Here is a 15853-nt window from a genome sequence, read left to right on the forward strand (position 1 = left end):
GTCCGTACGGATCACTGTTCACGCCGGACCGTCGGACGCCGCGGCTGTCACCGGCACCTCTTTGGCCACCGTCCCAGCCTGTCCGTACAGCGTCCGTACGGGGAGTGGTACTGTTCACCACGTCCGTACGGCACACTGTTCACGCCGTCCGTACATCGCCGGCGACGCTGCTGCCGCTGTCCCGGCCCGTTCCAGCCCCGTTCTGTCTTGCCTTTTGAGTAAGTGTTTTCCCCAAATGTCATTTAGGACCTCGGGTATTTCTAGGCTCGTTTGAAGTTCGGTTTAAGTGATTTTAGGGACTGTTTGCTGGCTGTGATATGCCGTGTGATGTGCTGTGAGTGGCTGTTCGATACGCAGTTAGTACCATTAGGACCGGCTCGTAATTTTATGAAAGTGCCGTGAAGAGCCGGGAGTGAGATATGGTGATTTTGAGGGCGAAAAGACCGATTGATGGTCGTGATGTGTGGTTTTTAGGTCTTTGTGGGGTCTTGTTTGTCGTGTGGTTGGTACTGTTAGGTCCGGCCCGAGATTTTGTGAAATTGTTGTGAAGGGCCGAACTGATTTGATAACGTTTGGGTGTGGAGAAATACCAGTTTGTGTGTTGATCGTGTGTGTTGTGATATGACTGTGTGGTTGTGGCTGATTTGGGATTGTGCTTGGGCTGATTGTGGACTGGCCATGTGTCGCGTGTGTGTGGCCGTGAAGTGTGGTGGTGTGGTAGTGCATTCGCGTATTGTATTCGCGTGCCAACAATGTGTGATTGGGTGTTCGTGCGGTGTTTGTGTGACGAGGTTGTGTAAATGTGAAACGTGTGTGAAGTGTGTATGTTTGGCAGTGTGTTTGTGTGGTGGCGTGGCAAGTGTGGTTTGAGTGGAACGAGGATATGGAAATGTGGTTTGGTTGGAAAGGTCCGTCCTGAGGCGTGTACGTTTACGCGGGACGATGCCGTCCCTGACGAGGTGACGATGCCCGGCCCGACGGGGTGTCGATGCCTGACGTGGTCAGAAGACCGTTGGCCTGATGCGTTTACGCGGGCACGGTAGAAGGAAAGTGTGTGTAGGATTCCGTCCTGAGGCGTGTACGTTTACGCGGGACGATGCCGTCCCTGACGAGGTGACGATGCCCGGCCCGACGGGGTGACGATGCCTGACGAGGTCAGAAGACCGTTGGCCTGATGCGTTTTACGCGGGCGCGGTAGTGGTGGAAAGGTTGAGAATGAGTGGGATTTGGCAAGACAAGCGAGAGGATTGTGGAAAGTGACGCATGGTGTGAGTAGCGTGCGAGTGTGTTTGTATCGCGTGATGTGATGCTTAATTATGGGGTAGAAACTGCTAGGCACGGTATGGGACGTGCCCAAGTGGTTTCTGTCTTATAATTGAGGCACGCGCGTCTGTGATTCCTTCTTTGTGATGTGTTGGGCTGTGTTATTGTCTAACGTGCGTGAACGTGCGTGATGGATTCCGAGGTAGGGTCGCATGTGATTGTTAGTTTGGCCGATCGTTGTGTGTTATGTGTTTTCGTCTCGGCAGGTGCGTGAGTGCCTACGTGGGGTTTGGGGTTGTACACTTATTGAGATTCGTCTCACGGTTGTATAACCGCCACTTTCGCACCCCGGCCCTAAACTGGGAAGTGCGCCTTTTCTTTTTGGAAGTCCGGGGAGCTGCTGTTGGTGCTGGTGGAGCCTGCGAGGTGAGTTCCCGAGTTTCAAGCGAAATTGACGGGTGACCGGACGAGGCGATCCTTAGGTTTTTCCCTAGGGTTTAGGGGTTGTGTAAATCGGGTTGACCCGTAGGGAAGTTAAGTTAACGAGACCTCGATCTTTTGTTTAAACGGTGATCGAGGATGTTAGTACGTATTTATGTCCGGAATATGATGTTTGTATATTTGGTGTTGTATGAATATGTGGTTCTTTGGATTGTTACGTTGTTCTACCCCGTTGTCGTCATTATTTGTCAGGGGTTTTATTATTCGCTTCCGCATGTGGCTCTGATGTTTGGGTTGGGTCGGCGACGTTCCTGGGACGTCGCATCATTTCGACCGGAGCAGGGGATGTCGCGAGCTCGATGGGGTTCGGGGCGTGACACTCTCTATATTCCAAATCAACGGCCACGATTCGATCTTATCCTAAGATCGACGGTCCAAATTAATCCTCGCCAAAAATATCCAGGGGCAAAATTGAAATTTCACAAAATTTTCAAGGGCAAAATTGTCCAAATTTTTTTATTTTCTAAAGTAGGTGTGAAATGACCAAAATGCCCGTCTCCCATTATACTTGGCCTTAATAAAATCCCAGCGGTAAAACGGTCATTTTCCATTTCTCGCCGAAATTTGAACTTTTTGAAGAATCCGGACAAATCTGAGGCTAACCGAGCTAATGACAACATCGTCCGATTATCCTGTCATGACCTTCACAATTTCCGATGCCCAAACTTGGTTTCTAATTAATGATCAAATTTAATTTACGTAACTTGAGCGTATCTCGAACTAACGGGTGGTTTTTGGGGAAATTCGCACATTTGACCCGTGGCCGATACTGAATCATGTCACGTTTAAGTTTACTCAGGTCGTGACGACCTCGGTTGTCACTTAATTGTGAGGATCAATCGATAGTTCCAACGGCACGATCGATTGGTATAGGTTTGGGGTCATTCGTCAATTCATCTCGTGGTCAAGTGGAATCACTCGCGATCCACTGATATGACAGCGGCGAATTGATCCCTAACTATCCTTGGATCGGCCTATATTGGCTCAAAATGTCACCTCGACAATTTTTATGGTCGAAAGTCGATTCACGATCGAGTTTATTTGGTCGCGGGAATTTAAATCCCTAATTAGTCATTCCCTATCGGTTAGTTTTCCAGGAGTGATCAGTTCCGGGCAAGATCTAACTACAAGCACGTCCATAAAATCATCCATTTCATAAATTCCAAGTGGGTCGAATTTCAGAATGTCACAAAGAAGGACCACTAGAAATTCAATAAAATTTGTACGTCAAGGGCTTGTGTACACGGGATGCTTCTTTCTTTCATACATGTATTGTAACAACCCGAATTTCGACGTAAATTTCGGGATCAATAAAATTGACATTATTTCGCATTTCATTTTGGTAAATCTCGCCCAGAGCTGATCACTCTAGGGATACTAACCAGTGGGGTATGGCTAACTAGGAAAACCGGTACGTGGACCAGGGACCCGATCATGAATCGGGCACCGATCACGAGAAAGGACGAGGGAATATTTTGGGCCAACGTGGGCCGATCTCAAGAAAAGTGTTGGATTTGGTTTAGCCAAGGCCAACGATGTACAATCGGATCGCAGGTGATTCTGCACGATCGAAAGTGCACGTGGCCAACTAGTCCTGAACTGGAACCGAATGATCGCGACCTCTGGGGCTAGTGATAAATTCTCATCTTCTCAATGATCGAGACCGTCATGGTTCGGATAACCCTAGGTCGATACGCGTAACTCCTAAACAGCTGCCCGTTAGTGAGAGACTCTGAAATTGGAAATTTAGCGTGCTTTGGTCACGAAATTGGACCCGGACTTCGATGTCGATCTTCGAGGGCTTGAGAAGCTATTTTCACGATTCTGATGTCATATTATGCTGGCCACGCACGTTTGGAGTTAGTCCGGTCGAAAAATGGAATTTCGACCTGGAATTCAAAAATGACGATTTTGCCTCTCGGGACACCGACTTGGATTTTGAGGCCGTATGAGGTTATTTTTCGAAACCGATGTCATTTTTGGGTGGCCAAGTGCATTTAGAGTTGTTTCGATCAAAAATTGAAATTTTGGCTCGGAAGTGAAAAATAATATTATTTTATTTTCAGGACTTTGCAGTCGATTTTCGAGGGCTTAAGAGGCTATTTTCACGATTCCGATGCCATATTATGTTGGCCACACCCATTTGGGGTTGATATAGCCAAAAATTGAAATTTCGCCCCGGGACCGGAAAAATGACTGTTTTGCCCCTAGGCCGTTTTCGGGTCCGAATTTTTGGGAAATTATTTGGGATAATTATTAAGGGTCTTCAGCTGCATTATTGGCCTTACTTACCCTTTTACCCCTCAATTTTTTGATAGAGATGAACGAGGACCGTCGGATTAGGGGTATTTTGGTCAAAACTCTCGGATTGGCGACACGTAGCGCCCCTAGCCCCAATATTTGACCACCCTTGGACCAGCTCTCTCTGTCCTCCTCCTCATTTTCGGCCAGAACCCCCACCGATCAGCCTCCTTCGCCCGTTTCCTCCTCCTCCGGCCGTTCTCCTCTCGGTTGCCGTTCGTACGCCGGATCACTGCCGGAGCCGCCGTTCACCGGAGCTGCTGGACGCCGGCGCCGCCTAGCCTCACCCTCAGCCTCCCCGTTCTCTCTCTCCCTCGTCCCCGTTCTCTCTCTCTCCTTTGTATTCCGTCCGGCCAAAGGAACGCCGGAGCTTCGCCGCCGCCGTGCCGAAGACCGATCGGCCGAGCTGTTGCCGCCGTGACCTGCAACCCGTCCGCATGTCTCCGTACGTCGCCGTACGTCACTGTTCGTACAGTATCCGTACGGTGTCGTACGCGTCCGTACCGCCGTCGCCGTCGCCGCTGATATCGCCGTTCACCGGCAATCGGCCGCTCATTTCGCGTCGTCGTGGTCTAGAATTAAGTGAGTATAATTCCTAAACCCAGATTAGGACTGATTATGCATTTTCTTGACTGGGTTGAGGATTATCGGTGTACATTGGGAGAAATTAGTGAGTCGAACAATGGTAATGGTGACAAGAATAATATTAGTGATTTATTGGGGTGGCGCGGACTAGTCGAGGATTAGGTGACTGGACTGCCGGGTATGCCCGGGCTGATTGACTTGTTGATTGTTGTGCCCATTTATTGGGGAATTGAATAATGCCATGTCGTGTGCTCGTGTGGCCGACTCATGCGAAGTGTGATCGGCCATTTGATGGCTTGAGTGGGTTATGGAATTACACATTGTGAATTTAGGCCGCACGGTATTAATAGGCCAAGTAAGCACGTGGCTTGTGGATTAGGCACTGTGGAATGACTTTGATTGAACTGTGTGCCTGTGCCTATGTTATGTGGATGCTCATGTTGCATTTCATGACACGCGTTATGAAGGCCGAGAATGAGGCTTGTGATGAAATTGTGTGAGACTGCGTGCCTGTCATGAGCATGTGATCACCTAAATTACCCTGATGCGTGTTACGCAGGGTTCAGATAATAACTGGATGTGTGTATGTGTGATCACATTTCGCCCTGATGCGTATTACGCGGGGTGTGCCGTCCTCATACACTTTGAAGCAGGACGATGCCCGGTTCGTCTGGAAGACGACCATCCTGATGCGTTTTACGCGGGCTCTGGTTCGTGAGGAGATCAGTGTTGCGCCTCATGCACTTTGAAGCAGGCAAGAGACACTGGGCCAGATCAGTGTTGCGCCTCATGCACTTTGAAGCAGGCTAGACGCACCGGGCCGGGAATTGTGTTGACTCGAGTCGTAATAATTATTAATAATTGAGACGGTGTGTAGAGTGAACCGAAATGGAAGCATGGCATGACATTGACATTGCATGCATAGAGTACATGACCCGGCGTGTGAGATGAATACTGTGAGCATGAGTATGCGTGTGGTGCACGTGGGACCATTGTATTCGTGCATGTGCCTTGGGAATTTTAATGAACTGCCTAACCTGCAGGGTAATTTTTACGTTCTATTTGGGCCGAGGGCCAAGTCATTGTTTGCGTACTATGTTGTTTGCCTGTCAGGAGAATGCATGCTAGCCTAGCCTAGGTTTAGGGGTTGTACTCGCTGAGATTCGTCTCATGGTTGTAAAAAATCCACATTTTCATACCCCCAGCCGTAAAGATGCCGAATCCACCACTTTTTGGAATACCTATACAGATACATCAGTATACAAGTACATACCCCGCAGGAAATGGGGAATCTTATGTGAGATACCGATCCGTGGTGTTTGTAAACGTATGAGAGTATTTTCGTCAGACTCAGGAATATGTAGCTTGGTGCTTGAGAGATGCAGATGGAAACCTCGGGCAACCCCTTAGGACTTTTGACGTGCCGGTTGGTCAAGATGGATTGATGGATCCACAAATGGCTGATGGTGAGATTGTGGATCCCCAGATCATAGATGAGCCGGTCGATGTAAATTTGATACCCGCGATGTGGTATGAGGACCTCGAACCGATGGAAGAGGAGCCGGAACCAGAGCCAATGGATCAAGTGAGGACGGAGAAGTCGCTGAGGTAGGATCTGACGAAGAGCTGGGAGTAGACGACGAGTTAGGTCTCTACTAGATCCAGAGTTGGAGCAGGACTTTCAAGATGAGCGAGCCCAAGCCGAAGATATGGATTCTAAACCGTCCGAGTCTTCAGAGAATCCTTCAGAGGAGCCGTCGGATGACACTACTGGGTCTTCCGACCCTGAGTGGGAACCCTAGGTTTATCCTGAGCCATAGCTAGTTAGTGAGGGCTGGTAACTTTTTTACTATAGCCCTCTCTTTGAGTTAGTCTGACCTCCCTAGCCACTTCCCTTTTTGACCCTGTGGCTGCTGACTGTGTAGGTGTGGACTTGTATCTTTTTATAGTTGGGTATGGATGTTTGTAAAGAAGTTTTCAATAGCAATGTATAGTGCAAGTATGTTTTCATCATTGTTGGTTGCTTGTTTCGCTATCTTTGGCTCATGTTTATACTGTCAGGGTTTATTATTTATTACTTCCGCTTGTGCTTTACTCTCTGTTTGGGCGTTGGGTCGGCGACGCTTCCGGGGACGTCGCACACAATCAAATCGACCTTTGCGTGGGATGTTACCGCTTCGTGGGGTACATGGCGTGACACGTACCCACCAGCTTTGCCTATTCATAGACTCAATCCACCAACTTATACATGCAGTTTATCTCTGCATTAGCCAAAGACTTTCTTCTTGTTTTAACCTGGCCACAAACTTCAACTACAACCTATTAAACTAGAGACTTGTAGACATTAATCCTAGAGAGTCTATGCTTTTCTAGACATCAACATAGCCAACTTGATTAAGATCATAGAGTGTAGCATTCTACCAACAAATGTCCATAATCTCTTCAATCTGATTTTTGGTTAGACAAATGTGGCTTGCGTTTTGCTAGTTGCAAATTGGTATGTGCTTAGAAGAATCCGAGTTAGGCATAAGCTTAGTAATTCATTAGCCAAACCCTAGGTGGTCCACTCCGTTCGGGTAGGTCGCGATAAAGTACGACCTATTAAACTAGATACTTGTAGACATTAATCACAGAGAGTCTATGCTTTTCCAGACATCAACATAGCCAACTTGATTAAGATCATAGAGTGTAGTATTCTACCAACAAATATCCATAATCTCTTAAATCTGATTTTTTGTTAGACAAATGTGGCTTGCGTTTTGCTAGTTGCAAATTGGTACGTGCTTGGAAGAACCCGAGTTAGGCGTAAGCTTAGTAATTCATTAGCCAAACCCTAGGTGGTCCACTCCGTTCGGGGAGGTCGCGATAAAGTACGACCTATTAAACTAGAGACTTGTAGACATTAATCCTAGAGGAGTCTATACTTATCAAGAAAAAATTGATCAAAACAACAGCATGCCCTACTTGATTAAGATCATAGAGTGTAGTATTCTACCAACAAAAATCCTTGCGCACCCACTTTATTCCTAGATAATCTCTTAAATCTGATTTTTTTGGTTCGACGAACGGGGCTTGCGTTTTTCTAGTCAGGCATTTATAGATTCATCTAGTTTTGTTTGGACTAAGGCATGAGAAACATGGGCAGATATTTGCTAATTTGACGCATAACATTAAATAGCCCATGTGAGGCATGGACAGTGCCAACACGACTAGTAACCTCATCTGTCCCATACGAAGCAAGCACATTGCTATCTTATGTTGTGTCGTGTTCTCATGTGATTCGTGATTACTGTGTGTGGTCGGAGACGAGACCGACCGAGTACAAGGTTGACATGTGGGGCTTCTTGTGCTCAACAACACTCCCAACTCGAACTCACCCATATAAATTGAAGCATTGTGCTCAACAACACTCACACTCATTCCATCACTAAACTCGTACAAATTTGTTATCTCACCAATCTTCTCAACTTCCACTCATACGTCATGGAGTACAAAACAGAACAAGTTCATTTCCAGCCTTGCTAAGCGGATTCGCCGCAAGTCGAAGACAAGTTGCATCAAAGAAGATCGGCCAATTATAGGCCTAACCTTTGGAAATACGATTTCCTCCAGTCGCTTAACAACAACAACGACCTCGTAAGATTCTAATTTGTACCTCCCGTGCTCATAAGTTCCATCAAATTTGAACGTTAATTATCGAACCTGTTCTTTTTTGGTTGTACTCCTTTATTCAAGTATTGCACATGAGACACATGTTGATTTTATTTATTTTTTAATTTGAGCAAGGTAGTATTTTGCTAAATTGATTTGTAACATCACATGCATGGTCTTAATATGTGTGGTTATCCTATATATCAGCCATCATCTAGACTTGATTTATAACTAACATGAATGTATAAAACCAATTCATCTAGCTATATACATTTGCATGTACTAAATTTTTCTGAAAAATTAGCTTGCTCACGGTTGAGTCCTCTAGGGATTGAAATGAAACCAACCATTTCAGACTCACTATACAACAAAGTCAATCGCGATAATAAAAAAATCAATCAATTTATTAGAAACATAACGAGTCCACATTATTTTGGTTGTTACTTCTTAAAATATGATTAAACCGGTCAATTAGAATGAGTCTAGATAAAACCTTATTAGAAGCAATCAAGACTTTGCAATATATTTTACCATAAATTCGTAAAGGATAAAGTAGTATAATCACAACATCTTGGCATTGCTCTATAGGTTGAATTAATTGAGGCCTTTTCGAGGTAGATTTCGATCTTACGAATTCGACTCGATTCTGTAGAAAGAAGGAACTAAAGAACGGGTAGAACGGCTCGTGGAGGAAGTAAAACCAATGTTATCAGAAGCAGTCGATTCACTCCCCAAGTTAGAGTTGATTGACAGCATGAGAAAATTGGGGCTGTCCAACCTTTTTGTCACTGAAATAAAAGAAGCTCTTGAAACCGTTGCATCCACCAACGGTGGCGTTTTCAACGTGGAAGATCGGCTCTATGCCAGTGCACTTCGGTTTAGACTCCTCAGATAGCATGGCCATGTCGTTTCACAAGGCAAGTCGTAAATATGGATGTGTGTGATTTCCTTCGTCTGAGATGTTACTAACGAATGACAGCACAAACCAAATAAATCAACGAATAATGCTTTAGGTACTGAAGATTACTCCACAAAAGTTGGTTCCTTCCATAGCAGTCATACCTATTGGGACTTAGCTCTACAGAAAAACCTTCTTGTTTCTGGAGAGAGGATCACTAAAGGAAAGTGTAATTGTGGACTAGACGGTGAAGAAGGTTTCGTCCACAGAGAGGTTTTATCGAATTGAATGCATACAATCCGCTCAAAGTTCATATGCCATTATTCACTGTTTTCCAATAACATCTTCTTAGTCATCAGTCGTCGTACTTTCTAATATTTATTAACATCGAGTATAATTAGTACTATCAGCAATTATTCTTGGTTCTATCCGGCCGTAAATCTTCGACTTTCATTTTGTAATCAGATGAATTAAGGATGTTCAAGGAAGGAAGGAACACATTGAACGGAAGCAACTGCGAAGATGTTGAAGATATGATAGAGCTTCTTGAGGCTTCACATCTGGCTTTGGAAGGCGAAAACATTTTGGATGAAGCGAAAGCCTTCTCAACTGGGATTGTCCGAGAAAGAGTCTCCGATTTGGATGGTCAGCTCTTGAAACGTGCCGTCCATGCTTTGGAGCTTCCGATGCACTAGAGGGTCCAGTGGTTCGACATCAAATGGCAAATTGGCTTGTATGAGCAACAGGAGGACAAGCAAAGTAATCTGCTTGAGCTTGCAAAACTCAATTTCAACACGGTCCAAGCCACACACCAAAGAGACCTTAGAGATATATCCAGGTAATTTCATCACGCTCAAACTACTAATGATATTTCAACCAAAAAAAAAAACTACTCATGATGTATATGGTCTAAATTCATCCTAGGAAATTGCCTTCTTTGAAGTTATGTGTACCGGACATGATGTGATTTTCATAGCTTTGGATTTTGATTAGTTGCTTCGGTAAATTCAGGTGGTGGAGGGATCTGGGACTTATCGAACATGTTAACTTCGCGAGGGATCGGCTGGTCAAAAGTTTCTTGTGCGCCCTTGGACTCTCTCAGGGATCACGGTTCAGCTCTCTCCGAAAATCTCTTACCAAGGTCATCATCTTGATACTGGTGATCGACGATATCTACGACCTATATGGTTCGTTGGAGGAGCTAGAATGCTTCACTGGTGCCATTACGAGGTTGGCCACCATGCCTCCCAATCTCTACCTTTCGTGTTTGTTCAGCTCATTTTCTCTAATTGGAAAGTCCAATGCTTCTAGATGGGATTCAGAGCAGATTCAACAGCTTCCCGATTGCATGAAGGTGTGTTTCCGAGCGCTTCGCGATGTTACATACGACATCGCTTATGATATTGGCAAGGATGAAGATTGGCATCGAGTGCTACCACAACTCACGAAAGCTGTAAGAAAAAACTGTTGGATAACTGGATATCCATGCATATGTCACCCTAACTATTTTATGTCCTGCATAATTAATCATCTACGATTAAATCTTCTTTTTTCCTTATTTTTCCATAGTGGGAAGATTTTTGCAAAGCGATACTTAATGAAGCAAAGTGGGATAATATGGGCTACACTCCATCTTTGGAAGAGTACTTAAACAATGCATGGACATCATCTTCTGGACCACTGATCTTGTCTCATGCTTGTTACTTCACGGGACATATGAAATTGGATGATGCAGCAGATTTGCTACAGAGAAACAAGGATCTGATTTACAATGTGTCCATGATAATTCGACTTTGCAACGACCTAGGAACATCAACGGTAATTATCAAACTTCTGTGGAAATGTTATTAACCAATTGAATATGACATGATGGACAAATTCTTAGCTTTTGTACTTACACGACGTAAGGAGTAACTAAATTTAGGAAATTGAATCTGATTAACGAGTTAACTGATTTATCTATTTGATTAGGTTGAAAGAGACAGAGGAGATCCTCCATCCTCAGTGGTGTGTTACATGCAAGAAGCAAATGTATCAAAGGACGTTGCTCGTAAGCACATCAAGGTATTGATAAACCAAGCATGGAAAAGAATTAATGCTCGTTGCTTCGGCAATGCCGAGACGCCATTTCTCCGACCCTTTATCAATGTCACCGTGAACGCTGCTCGTGTTGCGCATATGCTTTACCAGTTTGGAGATGGGTTCGGCGTCCAGGACGGCGACATTCAGTAGCAAATTCTATCTATTGTGATCAAGCCTCTCGCTCACGACTGAGATATTAGCGCAAGTGTAATCACATAGCGGCTGTGTAAGCTAGACTAGCTGCTGCAGGTCCAAAGATTGAGGGCTATAGGCAAATTGTATCTTAGGCAAAGCAATAATTACGTTTGTGTTTCACCCGGAATATCGGCCAAATACCTTAAAAAAAACAAGTAGCCTCAGAATCAAATGCCAGTGCATTCACGGGCGGCATTAGAAACGGCAAAAGGTTAAATTGTATCAAACTATTTGACCTTCAAAACCGTAAAGCACTCCTTGGTCTGAAATTTTGATTCTTGGTTCTTGACTAGAAAGTTTGTCATCAGGTCTCAGTTGCTGGAAGATGCTTTATCAACTCAGTAGAGTTCGATTTGATGTTGTATTGACATATTGGCGCAGTCAAAACTATAGAGTCAAGCTGCGATTGATTTGCAGAGTCAAGTTTGATTGAAGTAAATGTACATCAAATCAACCTCCGCGAAGCTGGAATTGATTTGAAAGAATCCAACATATTCAACTTAAAATCAGATGATAGACCATGTTGACTTGACTGAACTTAGGTCATATCTGCAATTTCCTCTTTCTCAGAAATGAAAATTTATGAATGTGTTTTGAGGGCTTTGTCCCCAACTTATGGCTTCTAGCACGAAATCAAAATCCAGAACACAAAATCCTAAAGTGGCTGCACTTCGCTTCATGTTTACAATGCACGTCTTTTCTTCGGAATTTAAGTCTGATAGCTAAAGTCAACACTATCGCAAACACGTGATACTGTAAATACTCGTAATAGGGTTAACTGTTGCAAACCAATGTAACGGTTTGATAAACATATATTTTGAGGGTGAATGAGACCAAAAACCACCTCAAGTAAGAGAGATCATGCATTCCTATAAATAAAACACACACACATACATGAAGGGACGTATCGAGAACCGAAACAGAATGATCACGCAGAAAACAGAAAAAAAAAGACGATGCACGAATTTACCCAGGTTCACCCTCGATTAGGGCTACGTCCTGCAAAGAGATTTCACTATGTTTTTTTTTTTTCGGTTTACAGCCACTCAACTCGTTACAATGATCAGAAAAACGAGCAAAATATATATAAGCCCCAAACGGGCCCAAAACCTAAACCTATATGAAAACTCTTAATCTCGCACCATACCGGCCAGCCCAAACCTGTTGAGATTTCGAGGGCGCTGCCCCCGAGCCCCCGCCCGCTCACCGGCAAGCGGGGCAGCCGTCTGCTGGACCGGGCAATGGAACCCCGTCGGGGCGATGCCCCGACCCCCGCCGCCGATCGAGCAAGGGGCACCACTGCATGGGCGCTGCCCCGAACCCCCGCATTCTGTACGCATGGGTCACATGTCGTCGGACAACACTTCAGTTTCCCTAAGCTCACGTGGGCGTACTCAGTGTGAGAAACAAGGATCCCCGAAGTATTCGCCAACTCCAACAATACACACATTACCTTGCTTCTTGTTCCCTCCATTGTCTATTATATGTTATAACCCACAATTGTCAGAAAGGTATTTTGACCAAGCATAGAAATCAGATTCTCTGGCCTCTTTCTTTGTTCGCACTGACCGTCCCATATCGAGGACTTAGTCCAACTCTTCACTTAATTCCCTCGTGGGAATGATCCCAAAAGTTCTAGCTTTTTCATATGCAGAACTTTTTTCATGAATCGGTAAAGTTTTGTCTCTAGAGGGGTTTTAAATTACAGTCTTCTTCTCCAGCAATGGAAATGTGCTGCATTCTTGAAGTAGATGTCAATGGCCTTGAGACTTTCCTGGTGGACAAGGTAATTACTTGCTCTGCTTTCTCTCTCAATTTTCAGTTCATCACCTTTGTGTCTTTATGACCTGGTTCAGTTCAAATTCTTGTGATGGTGCTTCTTGTTATAGTTTTTTACTATTGGTAATTGGCTTTGGCTTTCTTGAACTGTGAAATCACTCAACTGATGAAATGGACTTCTGCTTAATCGATGAATTTCTGTTTCTTGAAAAAGAGAATGTCTGTCCTAAATTGAGAAGCCTATCATACTTTTTGAAGTTTTTCAGGTAATCCCTGTAATGGTTTTGAAGATTAAAACCATCCTGAATTGACCATAGCATTTTTTTTTTCCTTTCGTTTCCCCGTTTGTTAACCGTCTCTCTGTTTTCTGTTTCTTGTGCAGAATATCGTGGCATCGTTTTCAAGTAGGCTTAACAGATTGTTTGGTAAAAAATCAGGAGTAGTAAATGGGGAGCTGAAAGTGATCTTTCATGATTTTCCAGGAGGCTCTGAGGGTTTTGAGCTCATGTCAAGATTCTGCTACAACAACGGCAAAGTCGAGATAAACCCTCACAATGCTGTCCTATTGAACCGCGTGGCGCGTTTCATGGAATTGTACTGCAACAAAGCACGGAGCAATCAAAATTTGGAGGAACGAACGGAGAATTCCCTCAAAGGGATCGACTACTGGCCTTGGTCTGAACTACTAATATCTTTGAAACAATGCCAGGATTTATTCCCTGCTAAAGATTCGTCTTTTTTAGTTCAGAAAATTGTGGACTGCATAACAGAAAGATTAGCTTTGCCTGCTGTTGTGAGCTCGTGCGCGTCTTCATCGGACAGTTCATGTTATCCTTGTTCAAGCATGGATAGTGTCAAAAGCAATGGCTTTCACACGGCATGGTGGTTTGAAGATCTTATGTTCTTGGAAATTGATTGGCTAGACAAAATAGTGAGAGCAATGGTATCAAAAGAACATGACCATTTTGCCACAAGTAGATTCCTCCTCTATTATCAAAAGTCGAAATCCATCGGCGCCACGGTCATCGAGAAACGCAGGATTTTAGAGGGTTCGATCAATCTGCTATCTTTGGTGGATCGGGACTTGAGCACCATCTCTTGCAAATGCCTCTTCGAGCTACTATGCCTCGGATTGAGGTGGAACATAAGCATAGGTCACAAAGAACTCTTGGAGAGCTTGATTGGCTCACGGTTCGACCAAGCCACGGTCGATCATCTGCTTATTCAATCGCCTTGGGGGAAAAAGTACGCTTATGATGTCTATTTGATCATCAGGATTATTAAAGCATTCTTGCACAAAGGCGATGAATTACCCGTAGGTCAGCTCAAGAAGGTCGGCCACTTGATTGACTCCTACATAGGAGAAGTGGCTGCCGATTTGCATGTAAAGCCCGTGATGTTCGAAGAGCTGGTCTCAATCTTGCCGGAGGCTGTTAGAGACTCTCATGACAGCCTATACAGAGCCATAGACATATATGTTGAGGTACCATACTTGGACAGCAAATTCTGAAAGCTTCACATTGAGTAGAACATTAAACAAAGTTACTTACCGCTGAGTACTTTTAGCTAGTTCACTTAACTTTCATGGCTGAAACATCATTTTCTGATTGGTTTCGAATTTTCTTGCTTGTTCTGACAAATTTTATGTAAATGCTTGAGCATTTCTGGTATAAAATGCTTATTAGGAGAGAATTTGTGTGCAGGTCCATCAACAATTATGTCCACAAGAGAGGCTGAGAATATGTGACGTACTAAATCATGACAAGCTCTCTGCAGGAGCTCTAGGAGACTTAGCTTACAACGCAAATTTTCCACCCAAAATCACCGTTAAAGCTCTGCTTATACTGCAACATAAGCTCAAGAACTTGGTCCTGGGCACACGGGAGAATGTTAGCGATAGGATCAAAAGAAAGCGAAAATCGCACAGCACTAGGTGTTAGAGGGAGCTTACAAGTCAGAGCGATCGGATACCGCAAACTGGGCGAACTCAATGGTCTAGTCGGTGCAATTTAGGATTCTTAATTGCCTATGGTTGTGTTCAGAGTTAGAAACTTTTTCCTTCATTTCTTTGTGATTTTGGTCTAGTCATTCTAGAATAGTAAAGTTTCTTTGTAGTTTTTTTTTTTTTTTGATGACCCAGGAACCCCCCGCACGGCCGACAGTCGGAGGGGTAAACCTGGGATGACGCTAGCGCAGGACCCACCACCACGACGCCACACTTAAGAATCCCTAACGACTACGCTGGGGTTCGAACTCTGATCCCTTCGTGGGGGGATGAGAGCGCAAGCCAACGCAGCCGCTGCGGGCGGTGGTAAAGTTTCTTTGTAGTTTCTATCTCTGTTTTCTATAGTTTTGAGATGATTTGTAAAGATCTCATATTTTCACTAAATAGCGTAATCGGTAAGTATACTTGAAGAATCTCAATCTGTTTTGTGGTGTATTGAATCAAAGTCCATCTCAAATCATCAAAGAACAGTGCGAATCATTTTATCTCTAGCGAAAAAAAAAACAAACAACAATTTAGATGCTACAACTTTCAAAGAATGGCCCGAAATTCACATAAAGTCTAACGAATCGGCTGCATGCCTTACCCAAGAT

The 15853-nt window shown here is 44.3% G+C and overlaps 1 protein-coding gene and 1 pseudogene across 1 annotated transcript; both read left to right on the forward strand.

The window, feature by feature from the left end:
- Window positions 1-8133: 8133 nt before the first annotated feature.
- Window positions 8134-11603, forward strand: LOC130137228 ((E,E)-alpha-farnesene synthase-like; annotated as a pseudogene).
- A 1596-nt stretch (window positions 11604-13199) lies between these two features.
- LOC115668523 (BTB/POZ domain-containing protein At3g22104-like) lies at window positions 13200-14765 on the forward strand. Its single transcript, XM_030589970.2, has 2 exons — window positions 13200-13262; window positions 13638-14765. Exons 1-2 carry the CDS (start codon window positions 13200-13202, stop codon window positions 14763-14765), a joined length of 1191 nt encoding a protein of 396 aa, XP_030445830.2.
- Window positions 14766-15853: the final 1088 nt, after the last annotated feature.

Source organism: Syzygium oleosum, unplaced genomic scaffold, assembly GCF_021117445.2.
Source record: "Syzygium oleosum isolate NSW1041296 unplaced genomic scaffold, Sole_v2.1 Sole_v2.65, whole genome shotgun sequence".
Lineage (NCBI taxonomy): Eukaryota > Viridiplantae > Streptophyta > Magnoliopsida > Myrtales > Myrtaceae > Syzygium > Syzygium oleosum.

What these genes read in the sequence shown, in the direction of transcription:
- LOC115668523 (XM_030589970.2), top strand. Translation starts at nt 13,200, where the DNA reads ATGGAAATGTGCTGCATTCTTGAAGTAGATGTCAATGGCCTTGAGACT. An exon ending in AGACTTTCCTGGTGGACAAG is followed by an intron (nt 13,263 to 13,637) that starts GTAATTACTTGC and finishes TTTCTTGTGCAG; the next exon opens with AATATCGTGGCATCGTTTTC.